The sequence below is a fragment of the Oncorhynchus nerka genome, linkage group LG5 (assembly GCF_034236695.1).
Source record: "Oncorhynchus nerka isolate Pitt River linkage group LG5, Oner_Uvic_2.0, whole genome shotgun sequence".
Classification (NCBI taxonomy): domain Eukaryota; kingdom Metazoa; phylum Chordata; class Actinopteri; order Salmoniformes; family Salmonidae; genus Oncorhynchus; species Oncorhynchus nerka.
Genome location: NC_088400.1, coordinates 48,133,731 through 48,155,112, shown reverse-complemented (window position 1 = coordinate 48,155,112; position 21,382 = coordinate 48,133,731). Strand labels below are relative to the sequence as shown.

The 21,382-nt window shown below is 45.8% G+C and overlaps 1 protein-coding gene across 1 annotated transcript in view; it reads left to right on the top strand.

Annotated features, from left to right (window-relative positions):
• Positions 1–3,420: 3,420 nt before the first annotated feature.
• Positions 3,421–21,382, top strand: part of apln (apelin) — a 29,909-nt gene continuing 11,947 nt past the window's right edge. The window contains exons 1-2 of the mRNA XM_029660098.2: positions 3,421–3,991; positions 19,822–19,997. Coding sequence (XP_029515958.1) covers positions 3,925–3,991; positions 19,822–19,991 — 237 coding nt within the window. The 5' untranslated portion in view covers positions 3,421–3,924 and the 3' untranslated portion in view covers positions 19,992–19,997. The remainder of the gene's footprint in view (positions 3,992–19,821; positions 19,998–21,382) is intronic.

Below are 21,382 nucleotides of genomic sequence, written 5' to 3'. Positions count from 1 at the left end.
GTTTGTAAATCCACAAGCGGTCAATTTCCGCAGCCAGATGCACCTGGAACCCCGCAAGTATACACCAGCTCACTCAATATAAACAGACAAATCCCTACTGATATTCGACAGTAAAAAATAAAAAATGCCTCTTAATACAGTCATCCCAAAAGGCATAGAAATGAGTCCTAAAACACGGAACATGTAAAAAAAAAATGGAGTATGATGGAATGTGGGAATTATACGGCCAACCCCAGACTGAGCAGGGACTATGCTATTTCCCAAAATGTCAGTCATTGTGCAACTTCTGGGACACAGGGGCTTTAAGAGACAAAGGCTGGGCTATGTGAGGTTTAGGGTGGGGCCTTGGGGGGCCGTTCTCAGGTCTCTACAGCAGTAAAGTCCCTTTTTTTGTGACAGCACATAGAAAAGGTGTCGGGGTTGTGACCAAGGGAACACCATCCATCATGTGTCACTGTTCCCCTTTAGTAACTCTCTAGCGCTGTAGGCCAGCCTCAGTTAGCTTACGAGAACCACCATATATCAACTTACATATTATGGAAAACACGGTTTGTGTTTGAAGGATTAAAAGGTAAAATAATGAGCTAAGGTTTCCAATTTATGAAATATTTTCTGCGTAGTGTGAACCATTTCCCTGTTCGAACGCTAACATTTATTGTTCAGTCATATTTTGACTGCAGCTTCTGTATTCTGCTGGAAAGGGTGGACCTAAGCAAACCTGCAAAACCAATGTGAAGGGTTGGGTAGGGGGAAATTCTGTAGATATTTCTGATCAGAACAAATATGTTTTTACCCCCCAAAAAACATCCATATCCTTTTTGGAAATAAACCAGCTGTATTTGTATTTATTATGAGTCCTCATTAGCTGGTGCCAAGGAGGCAGGTACTGTTCCTGGGTTCCAGTAAAATGAAGGCAATTATACAATTTTAAAAACATTACAATAAATTCACAACAGATTTCACAACACATTACGTGTGTGACCTCAGGCCCCTAATCTACTACCACATATTGTAACACAAATCCACGTGTACGTGTGTGTATAGTGCGTATGTTATCGTGTGTGTATGTCAAGGGTGGCAGGCAAGCCTGGAGGAGTCGGCCGATTCCAGGACCGAGGAGTGGACAGTGTCAGGAACAAACATCCAGTTATCTGGGCCCCCGTGGGTTCGGCTGAGAACGCTGCTCCTCACGGACCAACTTCCCTATTTCACAGCTGAGTGCTATTGCCAGGCACAGGGTGGGAAGGATGGTCTCGGGGCCCAAGGGTGTAGCCGCGGGGCTATAGTGGTGTGACAGCGCATCCGGCTTGATATTCTTGGATCCCGGTCGGTAGGAGAGGGAGAAGTTAAACTGGGTGAAAAGCAGGGCCCACCTAGGTTTCCTGGAATTGAGACACTTGGCGGTGCGGAGATATTCCAGGTTCTTGTGATCCGTCCACACAATGAACGAATGTTCCGCCCCCTCCAACCAGTATCTCCACTCCTCCAACTCCATTCTTCACCGCGAGAAGATCACGATTTCCCACATCACTCTGAGGGCTGGCAGTCCTCCACATGTACCTCTTCCGTATCTGCACGAGGTGGTAAGCGTTCCACAGGTCCAACTTGGAGAAAACGGTGGCCCCCTGGAGCGGCTCGAAGGCCGAGGCGATGAGTGGTAGCGGTTAGCGGTTCTTCACTGTGATGTCATTGAGGTCCGGCAATCGATACACAGGCGCAGAGTTTTGTCCTTCTTCTCCACAAAGAAGAACCCTGCACCGGCATGGGAGGCAAAAGGACAGATACACCCTGCAGTCAAGGCTCAGGAGAAGACCCAGATGCAGGCCGTTTCGAAGTAACAAAAGTTTATTTCCAAAACAGGGGAGCAGGCAAAGAACAGGTAAAGGGCATGCAGAGGTCAGTAGTCTAGAGCAGGGTCCGAAAGGTACAGAACGGCAGGCAGGCTCAGGGTTAGGCAGAGGTCAGTAGTCCAGAGCAGAGTCTGAAAGGTACAGAACGGCAGGCAGGCTCAGGGCAGGCAGAGGTCAGTAGTCTAGAGCAGAGTCTGAAAGGTACAGGCTCAGGGTCAGGCAGAGGTCACTAATCCAGAGAAGAGTCTGAAAGGTACAGAATGGCAGGCAGGCTCAGGGTCAGGCAGAGGTCAGTAGTCCAGAGCAGAATCCGGAAGGTACAGAACGGCAGGCAGGCTCAGGGTCAAGGCAGGCAGAGGTCAGTAATCCAGGGTGGTGTGACAAGGGATAGAACGACAGGCAGGGTCATGGCAGGCAGAATGGTCAAAAACCAGGTAAGCTCGAAAACAGGAACTAGAGACAGAAAGGAGCACGGGGGAAAAGACGCTGTTAGGCTTTACAAAACAAAATGAACTGGCAACAAAAAAACAGAGAACACAGGTATAAATACACTTGACATAATGAGGAAGATGGGTGACCCCTGGAGGGGGGGTGGAGACAAGCACAAAGGCAGGTGAATACAGATCAGGGTGTGACAGTGTATGCATGTGTCTGTGCCTATGTTTGTGTTGCTTCACAGTCCACATAGTTCCTTAAGGTGTTAAGGTGCATTGTTATCAGTTTTTTTTTAAAATCAAATTTTACTGCTTGCATGGGTTACTTGATGTGGGAAAAGAAGTTCCATGTAGTCATGGCTCCATGTAGTACTGTGTGCCTCCCATAGTCTGTCCTGGACTTGGGGACTGTGAAGAGACCTCTGGTGGCATGTCTTGTGGGGTACTTATTGCTCCAATGGCGATAGTGAAACAGGTTGCATTCAACATGATGTGACAAACCATTCCTCTTCTCTATGGACAAAGCTGATAAGAGTACTTGTTACAGTTGTCGTGGTCACCCGGATAGTTCTCACAATTCGGTACCAGAAATGCAACCTTTCCTCTTTACACGTCTAATAAACAAACGGGGGGGGGGAGGAAACAAGTGCATTTATTTCAGAGCCTTTACAGGGAGGGTAGCTTTCTGACTGCTTTGTTCACCACAGAATGAAGCATTGGAAACGAAACCAGACAAATTACTCAGAGTCAGTGAAACAAACAACTCGAGAGATTGGATCAAGCCAATGAGTCTGCTAAGTTTTTCCTAAGGGGACACTGACTTGAAATAACGCAAAACATTTCAACGCCATGCCCTTAGTCTCTAAGGACTGGAGTTTTAGACAGAGAATAGTAGAAGGGAGCTACCATTCAAAGACGACTTTATCATCAAGAGCATGTGGTTGGTTATTATGATAAACCTTGACACCCCCCACCACTCCTCCTTCCCTACCCCCGCCTGCCTTTCCTTCCCTCTCTGTCTTTAGTGGGAGGGTCGATGTGTGTGTGTGTGGGGGGAAACATTGTGGGTGGGGTGGCCCCCTTCTCCAGGACCCACAGAGTCAATGATACATAAGCCACATGACCGACTGGGCTCCTGTTATCCAAGGCAAACAGAGGACTTGCACACACATACAGCCAGACAGACTCCCAGCACATTCACAGCTCCACTGAACTTGGCACAGGCTGCCGTGTTCTCCGAGAAGGAGAAGAAAAAAAGCTGCACACCTCCGTGGGAGAGCTCAGATAAAGACGTGCCTTCAGTCTTGGAGTGGCGTTGTCACACACTGATATACAAATACGCATTTAGACACACACACATACAGAAATACACACACGCACCAGGCAGGCAGGCAGCCAGACACACACACACACTCCCAGGCACACAAACACACGCACACACCAGGGTGCATAACAGAGGCACGCGCACACTCACTCTTACACACACACAGAGAGAGAAGCAAACAGTCTTGCTCTCTCCCTCTCTCTCCCTTGCTCGCTCAGTCGCTCTCTCTGCCTCTCTCCCTCCCTCCCATCCACACACACACACCACTACAGTATATCAGCTAGCGACTACCGGAGAGCCAGAGGGGAGTGCAGAAATGAATGTGAAGATCCTGACGCTGGTGATTGTGCTCTTGGTGTCTCTGCTGTGTTCTGCCAGTGCTGGTGAGTACAGGGCTCGCTCGGGCTTCTGCCTGTAGCCTCCCTATGCTTTCTATTTTCTCCCTCTATATCGGCCCTGAGGCTCGGCTAAGGCAGCTGTAGTTGATCAGTTACCCAGTGTGATTAGCCTTGTGTGCCACTGAAAGGGAAGGAATATCAGTGACTGTGTACAGTACTGCAGTGCAGTGGTTTCCATGTTATTGTTGCCGGGGCTGTATTTTGTGTTGAAGTTTATAAGGTGCTATAGGTCATATGCTTTCACTTGATTCAGCTTGAGGGACAGCAGAGATTGTGGCTCATATGAAATATTTAGGGGCTTTTATTGATGGCCATTGCTGTCTATGCTGAGTGCTGTGGCTGAGTGTTGTCAAGGCTGTATTGCCAAATGACTGTTGTGACTGTTATGAAACGGACAGTGGACATGGCATGGCACATGTACTGCAAAGGTAGTGTGGGGAAATAAATCAACCATAGCTGGTAGAGGCATAACTGGTTGTACAAATGTAATTTCACCTGATCTAATGCATTTATAATGTATCAGTGTATTGCTATAACTAGTGTATTGCTATAACTACATTGTAGCAACGCTCATACCTGTTCTCATGGTAATCCAATGCTCTGATTCATTTGGTGTGCTGCTGATGAGGATTGTAGATGAGGATTTTAGAATGTCTATGGGGGAGGCACATAATCCTAGATGCATGGTTGGATGGTCTCTTGAGGAGCTCAATTTGTGCTCCTTTGTCACAGTACATTTCCGTAAGGTGCTGCCGCAGCTCTGGAGCCATTGTGTTGGACTCGAGTGTGAAATGAGAATCTCTGTGCGTACAAATTACGACAAGCCACAACGAACGTGGAGAATAGTATCTGGAGGTATTTCTCAGTGATGGGTCATGGGAGTAGGAGCCTTGAGTGATGTGGGAGGTGTGTGTGGGGGGGGGAGGGGGGGCTGACCATTGGCCAGCCTGCAGATGTGGTGCAGGTAACAGTGGAGTGTGAAAACACAACAGTGGGTCTTGTGTCAATGCTTCTAGCTACCTCTCTGAGGATTGACATCTATCTATGAACCACTGCTGGTCGGCATGTGCGTGTACATAATTGTGCATCTGTGTATATCTACTTGTATTATGTGCCTGACTGTACATGCATCTGCGAGGTATACTGGCCACACTTGGCGTATAAAACGGCAAGGTGCAGCAGTGAGAGCTCATGTCTCCCATGCTTCCGAGCGTTGCATTCATCACGGTGTGACGTGCTATTTTTGGTCTCGGCCACACGAGTAAATGGGAAGCAATTATCCTGCATTACGGTCAGTGTCGTTTTTCACAGCCCCTGCGTGTGCCTGACCATGTTCCACGCCCGAGAGCTCACCACCGCGCTACACGTCCCCTTCCCTGTGCTCTGATGACGGAGGAAAAGAAGCTGTGCGAGCTCAAAAATGCCTATTCAAATTATTCTACGTCTTTCAGGACATGCTGCCTATATCTGCTCTTTCTCCTTGCCTGTTTCCCTGGCTGGTACTATAGAATTGTCTACATTGAGAGGGAGAAAGGGGGGCTACTGTATAGCAGCGTTAGTGGGTGTGGGGAGAGATGGATGCTGCTAGTTGGAGCTGGAGTCTGTGTCTGTGCCTGTGCAGCACCAGCCTCTGCTACATGCGCTGTGCTGTCGCGGGAAGGTGTCGGGAGAAGGCTCTGTGTGTAGGAAGTGGGTGTGAAGCCTTTCATCTTGAGACAAATGCTTTTCCAGTTCACCAGGAGTTTTCCCAGGTTATCTGTTTTCAGGCGTGTGTGTGTGTAGGCTGAAGCACTGGCATGGTCAGGCAGAGAAAGGGTGGGGACTTGTGTGTGTGTGTGTGTGTGTGTGTGTGTGTGTGTGTGTGTGTGTGTGTGTGTGTGTGTGTGTGTGTGTGTGTGTGTGTGTGTGTGTGTGTGTGTGTGTGTGTGTATGTGCCTGCTTGTGTGTCTGTGTGTGTGTGTTTGGCAGTCAGAGCTCATGGTGCAACAGGCGACAGAACCTCAATCTAACACTCCCCTCCGGCAGTTCTTCAGTGTCACCGAGTAGATTCAGTAGCACTACAGTGGCCTTGCTGGTTCTATATCACCATCCCTGAACAACATACCGTACCTCAATTACCCATCTTCAAAAAGGCACACTCTACCTTGAGAGCAAGAGAGAGCAGGCAAAGCCTCAGATGTGGTATTCATAATTCATTCTGAAGGCGATCACTTGTCTTCCTCCCCCTCTAACTCTTAAGGGCTGGTATGTAAACAATCCGTATTGTGGAAACAGTCTGGCCTCTCAGGCCTGTCAGCCGAGATATCAAAACCCCATCTTTCACAGGCACAGAAACACCTCCGCCCAAATCCCTAAATGCAGAGAGTTGCACAGGAGGAAAACAACAGATGCTGACACACACACACACACCCCACACACCACACACACACACACACACACACACACAAAAGGCACAATGCTTCTGAGGTGTGTGATGTTAGAGGCCTGGTTGACTCCCGGTTGACACCCAGGCACATTTGAACAGGTGAGGTGGTTGTTGGTTTTGTGAGGTGGGCATGATAGGAGGGCTCCTCTTACTGGAATTATATATGGGAGACATCATCTGCATTCGAGTAGGGAGGCAATTTCACGTGAGCTGTCAGCAATGCTATCATTCCGTGTTAAACTTTGATGTGTTGTCGGTTCTCGGGATTCGGGCACCAGCATAGTCCCGACTCAGCTGCACCTGTGGTGCTTTCTGGGTCAGGGAGAGCCACAGAGAGGCCCGGAGAAAATAAATACAGGCCCTCATTAAGGCACCTACACAATGTTTCTTTTCAACAATCAAAAAAAAAAGAGGGAAAAGGGAGGCGGCGAGGAAAAGCCAGGATATTTGGCGAAACAACATCAATGGGACCTATGCTAACAGTACCCAGGAAGCCTTAAATCATAATCCCAGCTCCTTCACACTGGCTCTGGTAATGTAAAGAGTTTTTTCGTGTCCGCTGTTGCTGCAGTGATTATATGGGCCGTAGAGAGAACAAAAACAGGCAAACTTTTCCAGATGTCCTGCAATAACATAATAATGGTGGGCAAAACATTTGCGACAGAGTGGGCGCAGTAGTTAGGTTATTGGGGGATTATGGGGAATCATTCAGAGGGTCTAGCTTAGCTGGGCGAGTGAGTGGCAGCTGGGTTTGTCTTGTTCTCTCCCACACACACAGATACACATGCAGAATAACACATTGTGAATAACCTGGATGTCCTCTCTACTGGCAGAGAATCAGAGCCAAACCATCAGTTTCAAGATAGGACAGCTAGTCTGAGAGACACGGCACAGACACTCACGGCTCTGTCTCTTTACAGAGGCAAGCAGACATGAGCAATAGACAGCGAGAATGTTTGACCACGGCTACAGTATGGTGCATGGTGACAGTCCTGAATGGACACATCATGTAGGCCTAGTTTCATTCTTTCACCCCCAAATCAGGAAGAGCAAATGATTTTATCAGCAACCTCTACTAACTTGCTAACTACTTGTTGCCCTCGCCACTTGCCTGTCATGTAAATGAATGACAAACATGGAGAAACCAAAATAAAGTCCTAAATCCCTAGTAAAAATCCATAGCCTGCGATTTACTGTATTGAAAAAACAGTCGGGTCTTGTTGACGTCAATAATAAAGTCTTGGGACTTTATTCGTGTTTTTGCGATAAGCCACTTCATACTGTACATTGGTATAACTCCCACTCGCCGTGGACTTCATATAAACCGTCCACAGAGGAGAGGGAAGAGATTTGGGGGGGAAATCATAAGTCAATCAGTAGGCTCCATGACGTTAGCATATGCGACTGCTGAGGCGCTTTATTGTAATTCAGAAATCCGCTGAATGAATAAATCAACTCACTTAGAACTTCGGCCAGAGGTGTAGGCCTATGCATTAGGAGAAAGACACAGGGAGCGGAAAATAGAAGGAAAAAAAGAAAGGGAAGACAGAGAGAGAGAGCGGCCATCTTGGAGCACAAGGGTCGTTTAAGCTTTCAGTGTCGAGGGGAGCGCCATGCACGACACTGAAATATTAAAAAGCCTCTAAAAACTTCACAGCTGGTGGTCTCACTTGCCTTCCCAAATTGTTGCAGGTGGACGAACAAGAGCAATAAAAGGTGGCATGCAACGGTAGTAAAACAATTAGTCTTGAAACGCTCTCTGCCTCTGCCTGACCCTGAATCCATTATGTGGTCCTAGCTGTTCCGGAGTCGGGCCTTAGTCTGTCTCCCTCATATGAGAGCTATGAGAATGCTGCCCTGGGGCAGATGGTTGGGGTTACCCACCATGCTAGCCAGGCCTCTTCTAAGCACCACCAGATCCCTATCCCCAGGCCCAGGTTACTCCCATTCTCGCACCCAATAGCTTAATCAAAGCCAGATATTTTTCAAAAAGCTGCGCTAGTTCCACCAGGGGCTCAATATTAACGTGATTTATGACTCCCTGTTCAAACATTAAGTGTTACATTTAAAGTGGGTGTCAATTGGGATACGATCGGAGTGGACATTTTTATTAACAGCACACCAAAAACCACTGAATAAATATTCTAGAGCCGTTGGAATGAATGAATGGAGCTTTAATTACCTACGCGGTCAATTTACGCAAAACATGGAAGGGGAAAATATTACTCTTGAACAGTGGTGGTCACAGGTATCATTTCCCATCATTTCTTGTGGCCAAACACTGTTTAGTTTCATCTCGTTCTTTCATGACAGATATCCATAATTCAATGCTTGGAAAACACAGGAGCAGCTGGACATCACTTTAGAATGAGGTGAAACAGAAAGACAGTGGAATGAAAATATAACCAAAGGCAACTTTGTTTCCCTATTAATGCTAAAAACCACATCCAGCACACTCAATATGGACACAGTCCGTTTACCTGGTCCAGGGCAAGACACAGCTGGCACTGGTTAGGGACTGTTATTGATAAGGAGGACTGGGGAGATTCATGCAAATTCCGAAGTCGTGGATCATGCATTGGGGACGATGGGGCCGTGCAAAGGGGGCTTTGCAGATTTTGGGAACACTTACCAGTGCCCCCACCGGGTTTAGTCTTACCTCCCAGGCCCTAGGCCACACAGGATATCCTTATTTCGGCTATGCCTCTTTATTCTCTCAAAGACACGCATACTAAGTCAAGGTGGTGGAGGTGTACCTCCTTTCTCTCCCCACCCCTCCCGATTTAAATGAAACGCATGGAACTAGAATCTATCAGATCACTTTTCCTTCCTATACCCAAGTGGGCTACGCAGGGAATCATTCATTTATGAAACAATACATTATTCACGGCGGGAGGAAGTTGCCATTGTGCGTAGTTTGTTTACTAATGGTATTTGACTATTTCACGCATGCAGAAGAGAGAGAGAGAGAGAGAGAGAGAGAGAGAGAGAGAGAGAGAGAGAGAGCTCCATCGTGGGTCAACCAGCCTGTGACTGATGGATGGGTGGAATCTCTCAATATGTTTCCTAATGGCCATATTTGGAGTAGGGCTGGACCTCCCACAGTGCCTCTTTCTCGATCTCATTTACTGATGAGGAGAGAGAACGGTTCCCTCCTTTCTTTGCTGGCCCCTGACCATGAACAGATGTTTGTGAAAGAGGAAAACAAGAAGTGGGATACATAACCGTATGTCTCGATCAGGCAGAACGTTTAGTCAAGTAGCGGCGGAACATCTCAACAGCTCAACGGGGCGGCAGGGTAGCCTAGTGGTTAGCGCGTTGGACTAGTAACTGGAAGGTTGCAAGTTCAAACCCCCGAGCTGACAAGGTATAAATCTGTAGTTCTGCCCCTGAACAGGTAGTTAACCCACTGTTCCTAGGCCGTCATTGAAAATAAGAATTTGTTCTTAACTGGATAACTAAATAAAAAATGCTTCAGGACAAACACGCACAGGTTAGCATGTGCAGTGCGTTTGTCAACAAAACGCCGTAAGAAGCTTATATGTTGAAGTTTTAATTGACCCAAGGGACAGGTATGTATACCACAGTTTGTATATAAAACCCTTTTAGAAAAGCCTTACCCCTTGACTCGAACGTTCACAGTAATTTTGTTATAAATGCAGGTGGCATAAATCCTGCTACTACTAGGATGTCTGCCAGTCGGGTAAGAGTAGCTGACTAGGCTGTTCACCTATGTGTGCGTTTGCTGTTTTACCTAACCATGTCCGACGTCAAAATGCCCTCATTAGCTGAGAAACAGCCTCATGCAATGTTGATGCTATGTTCCTTTAAATCCTACCCTAATGGAGAGGCACTGATCCCTAAAGTAGCAGAACTGCAGTGAACCTTTGGCGTCTCACATACACACACACACACACACACACACCTCCCCTATAACATGGGAGAGGGCACGTCAGTTCACAGCAGGGGAGCAGTGATGACACAAGAGAGGGAAGGGGCGAGAGCTGGTGCTTCACATTTGATTAGCGTGCCCATGGAAACGGGCGGTTGGAGGATCCCTCTGCCCTTGCCTTGCTGTTTCTGGAGATTAAAGCTACACCCACCTCACCTCCTCGCTGATCAGTCTACATACCGACCGACGTGCTGGGCCTCGACCCGCTACTGCTTACTGGAATATCCAGGTCTAAATCGCCATTCGCCTACTGCTACCTCCAGCCTCCTACTCGGGGTGTTAAATCCTCTCTCAGACAGCAGGCTGCTACCGAGTTCAGGGAGAAATCCATCTTCAAATGCTATATGCGTGATCGGCTCTCCGATTTTGCCTTGTATTTAAAAGGCCCTAAAATGCCGTAAACTCCTCGCCATAGACTCACACCAATCCACTGAGTTGGATGGTGGATGAATGAAAGCAGCCAGGAGGTCCAGTGGTGGACTCCGTTGCCTCAGTAGTTGGTGCCTTCAGCATCGCTGGCGCCGCCCGAGGCCCTTTGAACACGCAGAGCTTTGACCATAGCTACCAGAGCAGGCTGCCCCGTCTCACACTTCATCACGAAGCACTCTCGCTCATTTGGGAGCATGTGCGGTTCACTCAAAGGGCTGCAACCTCGCAGCCGACCGAGGGGGTAAGGTGGGGCACAAAGGGACATCCGCTGAAACAGAGCGGTCTGCGAAATTTGTTTAAAAGAAAGAAATTCTGAGCCCTCAACTACAGTGAGTGACAGTTAGCAGAGTTTATAACGGGGGTTAAGTTAGAGCTGGGAACGTGCAGCGGACCCTACATTTAATGCACTTTCGTTTCCTCTGGGGAGTGGTTAGGGACAAAGCCAGCCTTCATTTCACCCCCACAAACCCATTATTATCACAGACGAGCACCACAATGCTACATATCAAACAGGGAACAGTGGAACACACCGCTCGCCATGAAAGCAAAAGGCTGACACACACACATACAGGGCCCAAGCCCCTCTCGCCCAGGGGAAAGGGTTGAACAAAATAAGCTGCCCAGTCAGGTTAATTATACGCTGAAATTTGTAAACTGGGAAACCTGATCCATTTCAACTGACAATGTCATTCTTTTTGCTCCCCGAGTGCCTTTCACAGTGGCTGCCATGGTAACGTGGGTCTGAAAGTCCGCTAGGGAATGGCACCAGTTTCTGCCAAGGCCCAGAGTTACTGGTAGGCATGCGATTAGCAGCACACTGACAGACTCCGGCTTCAACGGGCAGAACATTTCCAAATGGGGGTTCTGAATGCTGAACAGGGCAGGGGTGTCTGCTCCTTCCACTGCGTTTCCACATCTGAGGTAGTGGTAGATGCAAAGGCGAAAGCTCGACTAGCAGACGGCTAGAAAATCCACCACCATACTTCAGCAGCATCCGCAGAAGCTCTGCTCATGCTAGGGCCAAAAGAGCGAAGCTAGGAAAATGGGTTGGCTTGTACTGCATGCACTTGCCTGATTAACGTGTCTCATTTGTGCCTAAACATTCTTGATCCCCCTCATATACCACTGGAGGGTGTGGGGTGTGTCTGTGTGTGTCTGGGTCTGTGGGTTAGTGTGTCTGCGGGAGTACTAAACACACTGGCTACACGTCCGTGCCTTATTTTAGTGAATGAAGGAAGCATGTGATGGAGACAGTGTGGGCTCGCTCCTCTTATCGTACGTCACACTAATAACCATAGCTACACTCACTAGGGTATTTATTCTTACTCTCACGCAAACACATCCCTAGCAGTGTTCCCCATAAGGATCCCCCAGGCAAATGCACGGAATTAGATGCAAAGCAAACTGTCTCAGTGTTCTGTATGTACAGCTACAGACTATGTGTATGCAATGGTGTGTCTAAAATGCTGCAGATGGTGTTAATGGTATGACATACACATAATAAAGTGCCATCGTACCATTCACCGAAGATGGCTCTTCCCTCGGCTAAGTGGACTACCATGAAGCAGAGTGTCTTTTCTGCGGGGGTTATTACTTCCACGGAAAAGGGACATGCTGTACTGTAGGCTGCACTGATCCATGGTCCTCTGGCTCAGTGGGTTTTGAACAGAAAATGCATCTCTGTCTGAATCAATGGAGCTCATTATCACGTCCCCGTCACCTGTGACATGAGGCACTTAGCCGTTGTCAGCATCATACATGAGCCAGACGACGCCCCATGGTAGATGTGGCATCAAGCGGCGAGGCACTGGGCTAGGCACTGGAGCCAGTGTTTTACCAAGAGAGACTGCTGGTTCTCTTCTTTTCTGTTCTTTCCTGTTCTCTCCTCCACCTTCTGGTCCCTCCCCTTCTCATCTCTTCTGTTCTCCTCTCCTCTTTCTTCCACTCTCTTCTCGCCTGTTCTCTCATGTCCTCCACCCTCATCTCTCGCCATGGTTACTGCAGAGCAGAGCCCGGTTCCAGTCCGATGCTCTCGTTTCCACTCTATGGCAGCTGCTTGTTTACACATCTAGGGCCTCTCAGGCTGCCTCATCCTCTGCTTCCATGGAAGGATGGAGCGGAGAGAGCAAGATGTAGGGTGTGGAGGATCAGGAGGAAGGAGGGATGGAGGGACAGATGAAGAAAGAGAGAAAACAGAGCAAGAGGGATTGTTTTTCAATCGCTCTGTGAACCGTGAAAGATCATCGATGAGACGGTGCACTGATTCATAATCAGTTTAGCTGAGCAATGAGCAAAGACTAGTCCAGTTAAGAATCAGATGAGATTAGTTGAAACGATGTATTCATTCGCTTTTACGCACAGAAAATGAAACACTGCAAGGATTCAATTTCAGTGCGACACGCTTGAGGAGCCTTGTTGATTCTGTATCCCATCCATAAATAACCAGTTCAGCCTTCTCACCTGTTGCTGGTTTACTCATGGACCTGGAAAGAGAACAAATCTCATATTTCCTGGCGACAGAGTTAAGTCTAAAGCCATTGGTAATTGTACAAGTCCAGAGATATGTTATGTGGGCCTCTTGGCATCCTACACAATCAGCTTTTCTCTACAAAAGAAACAGTGCTCCTCATTCTCCATCCCCTGTGCGCTTCCTCCATCGGCGTGCCACGTCTCAGCAATGTGATATCCAATTTTCCCATGCGGCTATCGATCGCTAGACTTGGCACCAGACAGCAGGCATCCATTTCTCCCTCTCTCTCCGACAGAACGACAAGCACTGGGAGATCTACAACTCGGCCCGGTTGAAGGGGATGCAGGGGCATTGACAGGGAAGGGCTGTCAGAAACGCTGTGTATCGGCCGGTTCTGAAATGAGATTGAGAAAGTGAAAAAGGCAACGTAATGGATGGCACCTGAATAGTGTGGTGAAACAAAGGAAGGGGAATTAGATAGCAGCCGACTGGTGATGTATCATTAAAGCCTGGACGCAGGCCAGCTTGTGACACAGCTCTGCTTCTCTCAGTTTTCCTCTCGCTCTCTTTCTCCCTCTCTCTCTCTCTCACCACTTCCCTCTCAGACAGGTCTGGAGAGGCAGCAGCGGTAGCTGCAATATTTCCGGCATTCCAGAAATTCCCTATTAATTCGAGTTTACTTAGGGAATTACCAGAAGGGGAAGAAATGCCTGAGTTTGGTTGTGATGAGGGCCTGGGCTCTGGGGTCAGATGTTGAGATAAGGAGGGGTGGTAATCGCGAGAAATATCTAACCTCTGACATATTGCTTCCTTACCCGCTGGTCATGTTTGTGGGAATCCCACAGTGGGAAAATATCAAATGGGATGCTACATGTGCTGGATCCATTTTCACAGCAATACGATAGTATAGTGGTTTTTGTTTATGGAGATGAAATGTGCATTAACAAATGATTGCTTTGAGTTGGGCCTCATTTACAAGGTATTATGTCATTTGGATGGCTGCCTTCTCATCCATTCTATCCAGATATGGCTAAAGATACATGCCTGGAACTGGCCCAGCTTGATACCTTCTCTCCTGGTGGGTAGAGTCCATCCATAACTGCCAGTCTTATCACTGGGTCCTGGCTTATTTTTAGCAGCTTTCATTACACCTTTCTTTCCTGTGGCCAGACGGGCGGTAGGGCTGAGATCTGTCAGGAGATGTGCTCCCGTCAGAGCCCAGAGTTGAGCAGCGGCTGACAGCTCGCCGTGGCAGGAAACATCTAAATTGTCTCATTACAGATCCGGGTTATGACAGACTGAGCGACCCAGAGAGGAGAGGGAAGCGGGTGATGAGTTGTGTTCAGCACAGCCGGCCCGGGTGTAATTACTGTGTGTGTGTGTGTGTGTGTGTGTGTGTGTGTGTGTGTGTGTGTGTGTGTGTGTGTGTGTGTGTGTGTGTGTGTGTGTGTGTGTGTGTGTGTGTGTGTGTGTGTGTGTGTGTGTGTGTGTGTGTGTGTGTGTGTGTGTGTGTGTGTGTGTGTGTGTGTGTGTGTGTGTGTGCGTGTGCGTGTGTGTGTGCGTGTGTGTGTGCGCATATGTCAAAGTGCCAGTTCCAGCAGCACAGCCTTCATACATCAGCCGTAGTGGGGGGGATGCTGCTTTAGATGCTGAAATATGCAACAGAGCCTTTTCCCCGGTGCAAATGAATTAGCCCACTGTTTCCTGCAAATACGTTATATGTGCCCAGAAGACGATTAGCCCAGGAAATGAAACTTGAGATGTCTGGCATTTCATGGGGATATACATCGAAAACATTTTTAAAAATGACATTTGCCTTCTGGTACAATAACGGTTATTCACCATTGTGTAAAACCCTTCAAATCGTGGCGCTGTCTCTATTTCCTGATTCTAATGCTATTCTAAACTGTTTAGAACATGATCAATGAATATCAAGTGTCAAAATATGTTGGGGGTTCAACCACTGTACATGATATGTGTGCTGATACGTCTGCATTCACTGGAATGGCAGGTGGATGATGAATTCAATTCAGGCAAAAGTTCCCCATTCAAATGTGTTTACCTTGTCAGCTGGAGAAGGGGTCTGCATGTGTGCAGCGGAGAGATGTTAATTCAACTCTGGCCTGAAAGCTCCTTAACAGAAGATGAGGATCCACCATCCACCACCCCACTGACAGCCCTTGCTAGTTCATTCGTCAGCCTCCGTTTCTCCAGGTGTGTTTTGATGTGCTGGATACAGGAAGCAGACATGGGGAGACAGTAATGGTCTCCAGACACTTTCCATAAACCTAGTCAATGGGGAGAATCACTAGAGGCTAAACGTAATCATGGCTTTGACAACTTCTCTATTGCGGCCCTTAAGTATCTCTGCTCCTTTTCCCACCTGTCCGGGGGGATGTGGATGATTGTCCAGTCTAGGAGAAGACATAACACCTAAGGAAGTTTCTTCCCAGGAGAATTCTAAAAATGGTGCCAGTCTCTCCTATGGGAGGAGCCTGGAATGTCATGACACCATGTGAGTGATGTCACTTTGGTTTTTGACAGGAAAACCCTAATGGGAATTGTTGTTTATTTTCTCAGGAAAGGTATTTATGTGTCTCTCAACAAAAGATGCCTCTTTTAGGAACGCACACGCATCTTTGGTTTCGGATGGACGTGAGGTTGAGAACGGAAATGTGTGACGAATTCTGATCGATGAAGTATAGCTTAGATTTCAAATGCAAAAATATTCACTGGGTCGGAAATAACCCAGCTAGCACATTTGGTTCCTTGGATGTTTTGGGAACATACTATGTTTTTGGTTTCACATTGGTTGTGGGAATGAAGCCAGATGTTTCTTGACCGGGTCAAACAGAAAGATTTGAAAATGTTCTGAAAACAGAAGTGAACATTTTGAACTGTTCTGGGGTTACGTTCATTAGGTTGCAGAGGAGGTCCTAAAAAGGTTTTACTCCTCAAGGTTTTTCCCTGGGAGGTTTTATTACCGCTCTGAGAACGTAGATGATAGGTGATTTGGAGGTGTTTGAATAAGTTCCTTAAAACGTTCACTGAATGTTTCAATAAGACTTTTCATAATAACTGTTAGGTTATTTTGGGTTTACTTTTTGAACTCCAAGCACAGATGGGACACATGGAAATGAATTTCCTTATGCGTTAATCATGCAAACACGTGCATTTCTTTTATTGTGACACGGCATCATTGACATTGTTCTCTATCGACTGTGCCATCCGAAGCTGTTCATTTTTGTATATTCAAACAGACCACGTTTCAAAGGAAACAAGCACTCATTAACCCATTACACTCGTACCTGTATACGGGTTGAAATTGGCAGATTTGAACACTGACAAGTGCCTAAACTGAAACGCAATGGCTGTACGGTAACATGCTATACATGGCGTCAGAGCTCAGGTTCTCCGCTTCACAGCTCTGTGTGGGTTTTGACTGACAGCCATTCTGAACATGCCCCCATCCCTCCCACTAATTTGGCAACTTTTTCAAATATTTTTGTCCGACTGAGGGAAATGCTGTAAATTAAGAGGACTGAATGTATTTTGAAAGCAAGCCAAACACAAGCCAAAATGAGCACTTCAAACTTCCATATCTCAGTCAATGTAATATACCGTGTCAACGTTTATGATCACTAGGTTTGATGTACAGTTACAAGATGACATGGCATTATACCCTGGGTAATTCTAAACAGAATGAGCCTATGTTTGTTGTATTGTGGAGAAAATCTGCTGTGAACCACGAATCTGAATGCACTCATGACTCCTTTCTTTGCCCACCGAAATGACCATCTGCTTCTCTGAATTGCCTTGTGAAGCCTAACACTGTAAGATCATATTTTATAACTTAGCTAGTCATGTTGGCAATAGAACAAGCTGTCAAATGAGCCCCACCTAACCCAGATTGCAATTCATAATGGACCGTTTTTGTATTGTGTAACCAACAACAGTAAGTGTGTGATGGTGGGGATGCAGTGATTGCTCTAGTTCCTCAACGGCACAGCTAGGAGAGCTCAAAAACACACTTTATAGTCGAAGACTCTTCTTTGAGTCATAAAAGTGCATTGAAATTACACTTGGAGACACCAGTTTGACCTCTAACTCAAATCATTGTCATTTTGTTGTGTCTCATGTTTGCACCTACCCCACATTTTTAAGAATATTTTTATGTTACTGAATGTATCCAGAGTATTTTCACACAGGAAATGTAAAATGCACATAAAATAAAAAATGTAATGTTTGGATTCAGTCTTGTATCCATATAGACCAATTCCTACAAATTGTTATTATTGTTTTAATTTAACCTTTATTTAACCAGATGGGCCAGTTGAGAGCAAGTTCTCATTTACAACTGCGACCTGGCCAAGATAAAGCAAAGCAGTGCAACACAAACAACAACACAGAGTTACACATGGAATAAACAAGCGTACAGTCAATAACACAATAGAAAGATCTATATACAGTGTGTGCAAATGAAGTAAGGAGGAAAGGCAATAAATAGGCCAATAGTGGGGAAGTAATTACAATTTAGCAATTAACACTGGAGTGATATATGTGCAGATGAGGATGTGCAAGTAGAAATACTGGTGTGCAAAAGAGAAGAAAAACTAAAACAAATATGGGGATGAGGTAGTTGGATGGGCTGTGTACAGCTGTAGTGATCGGTAAGCTGCTCTGACAGCTGACGCTTAAAGTTAGTGAGGGAGATACAGTATGTCTCCAACTTCAGTGTTGAGTTAAGATCAGTTGTGGCCAATCAGTGGGTGTGGCCAACACAGTTGAACACACTTAACAAGATAGAGGACAGACAGTTTTGTTAATGCTAAGAACGGAATGTATATGTTTTCAAATAACAGTTCTAGAACGTTCTCTGAATGTTACTAAAGTTTTCTAGTGGTTTTTATAGAACGTTTTTTTCACATTCTGAGAACGGAATGTAGGTTTTTAAATAGCATTCTTAGAACGTTACAAAAGTTTTCTTGTGTTTTTTTATGGAAAGGTTTCTTAACGTTCTCGGAACAATTTATGAACATGACTTTAAATAGAACCACGAGGAAACCTGTGTAGGCAATGTTATCCTCAAGTACTGAAATTCCCACAGAAGAATGTTGTTTCTGAACATTCTCTGAACTATTTGAGAAAATTCCCAATGTCCAACCAGTTGGAGAACGTTCCTAGAACATTACCACAGTTGTGATTAAATGTAACCATGTTTGAACTTTTAGGAAAAGTTATGTTAAAAGTCATGAAATACTAAGAAAATAACATTTACTTGTCAAGTTCCTTAAATGTGCTGAGAATGTTCCAAAGTCAAGCAACTATCCTACACCATTTCCAATTGTGGGGAAGGTTGTGTGCAATATAACACATAGGAGAACCACGCTTTCACCAAGCTCCAAGAACATTATACGCTAGCTAGGAAGGGTTGTGATTGATGGATGACATCATGTTTTACGAGGTTGTCAACTTGTTCAGTTAATTAGGTTAGCAAATTGTAAATTAATTCCATACAAGAGTTGATTTCATTCATCTTTTAGTTACTATAATTTAAAAAAAAAAATGTAACAAAGCCTTACTAGAATTTTCCATTGTGAGACATTCAATCTTTTTGACAAGTTCAGACAAAAATTCCAACTAAACTAAGTACTGACATTTTATGTGACTAAAGCAATGAATGGGGATGAATTGTGTGAAAGATCACCCACATTAAATATCATATAATGGTATCAAGATACTCAACAAACAAAAAACTTGGAAGTCTGTACTCTCTCAAGAACGTCTTTGAGTTTGCAAAAAGGTCGAAGAGGTTACGGAGACACTGAAGTGGATCAAACCATTTGGAGAAGAGGCTTAAAAGATCAAGCCACACTTATTGAGAAATGACTAGAAACATCTGGGTTCACTCTCTGACACACACACACACACACACACACACACACACACACACACGCACGCACGCACACACACACACACACACACTGTGGGACACATACTACTATTTAGCCTATCCCTAATCTTGGGTCAAACACAGGGTGCTGTGGTATGTACCTTCACCAAACCTGGTGTGTGAGACATCTGTAATCTTGAAGTGAGTCACAAGGGACATGAGACACTACGGTTTGAGTTTCTCACCGAGGTCGAGCTACATCTGCTGTGTTTTGGTTCCACCACATTGACTTGATGAACTTCAATGCATGGGTGGGCTAAGAGAGGCCCACACACATGCTATCTTTACATATATCTTCGATTGGCTCATCCTCCATAGCTCTTATCCATATTTGTGTCTTATGTACACATGACTGAGAGTGAGATCACGGACTTCACAATCAAAATGAGGATCAATCTAGCTGAGGATAGAAGTAGCGAAACTCATTGATAGGCTACATATAGTACATGTGCACAGGGAGGCCATTTTAGGGTGCTAACATGCATCACCTCTGGTCCTACAGAAGTAGAAAAACTCATTGATAAAGTACATGTGTGTAGTGGTGGCCATTTTGGGGTGCTAACAAGAGATTATTGTCATTCTACAGGTCCCATCATGGCCTCCACGGAGCATGGCACAGCACTAGAAGAGGCGGGCGCCGTGAGAAGGCTGGTCCAGCAGAACCCCGGCAGGGGTGGCCAGAGCCACAGACCGGCCGGCTGGAAGAGGAGACGCCCACGACCCCGTCTCTCCCACAAGGGGCCCATGCCATTCTAGAGCAAGGTGAGTTCCATACCGCACCACACATTTCGATGTTGCCAAAGTTCATTCCCTTTCAAGAGAGTATCTTACCCTTTATCTGGTCATCAGGGCTGATGATGAAAACGGAGGTCTAGTGTGAGATCCAGGCCTTTGTGACTGATCCCTCTCTTGGATGTATCACTCAGCATGTTTAGTCAGTGTGTGGAAAAGTCAAACTGTAACAGGAAGAAAAGGACATCTGTAAATGGCTATCACGTCCTCCCCTCTCAACTCAATCACAACACAGGGACGTTATTGTTGGCACAGGCAAAGCCTACTGGTTTAATGTATTCATCTTACTCCAGAAGTGTTGTTTACACAGTGAAAGCTAATATACTGCTTTTTGAGGGAGGTCGATTATCCTCAGAAACATAATCTGGGTGAGTCAACTCTAGAGGAACAAACGTTTTCCTTCAATCTGATAATGTCAATTAAAATATTTCACCAAAGATAATACTTAGCGGGGTTGAGTTCGTAGCAGTGCCACCGTAGTGTATCTTTCACGTGAAAGAATATTTTACTTTCCGTCAATAAAAACAAGACTTTGTGTGAAACGTCTTTCGTCCCAAAATGTGTGAAAATATTGTCTTTTCACCTTCTACCGGCACTGTCTGCACACACTTTTCAACGCTGTTACAAAAACATACCCTGTGTCATTCAATTAACTCCAAGCAGGTTTTACGGGGAAAATAGCACTCACGAAAATCACACAGCACCACAGCTAGCATCTGAGCAGACAATCAGTGCCCTTGGTTAATAATATACGTAATCAGAGCTGTAATTCTAAAGCCTCAGTGTGCTCTTGTTGACCGATAGCACTGGTGAAGGTACACTACTGTTCAAAAGTTTGGGGTCACTTAGAAATGTCCTTGTTTTTGAAAGAAAAGCACATCTTATGTCCATTGAAATAACATATAATGTATCAGAAATACAGTGTAGAAATTGTTAATGTTGTAAATGACTATTGTAGCTGGAAATGGCTGATTTTGAATGGAATATCTACATAGGTGTACAATGGGCCATTATCAGCAACCATCACTCCTGTGGTCCAATGAAATACAGTGTAGAAATTGTTAATGTTGTTAATGACTATTGTAGCTGGAAATGGCTGATTTTGAATGGAATATCTACATAGGTGTACAATGGGCCATTATCAGCAACCATCACTCCTGTGGTCCAATGGCAAGTTGTGTTAGCTAATCCAAGTTTAGCATTTTAAAAGGCTAATTGATCATTAAAAAACCCTTTTGCAATTATGTTAGCACAGCTGAAAACTGTTGTGCTGATTAAATAATCAATAAAACTTGCCTTATTTAGACTAGTTGAGTATCTGGAGCATCAGCATTTGTGGGTTCAATTACAGGCTC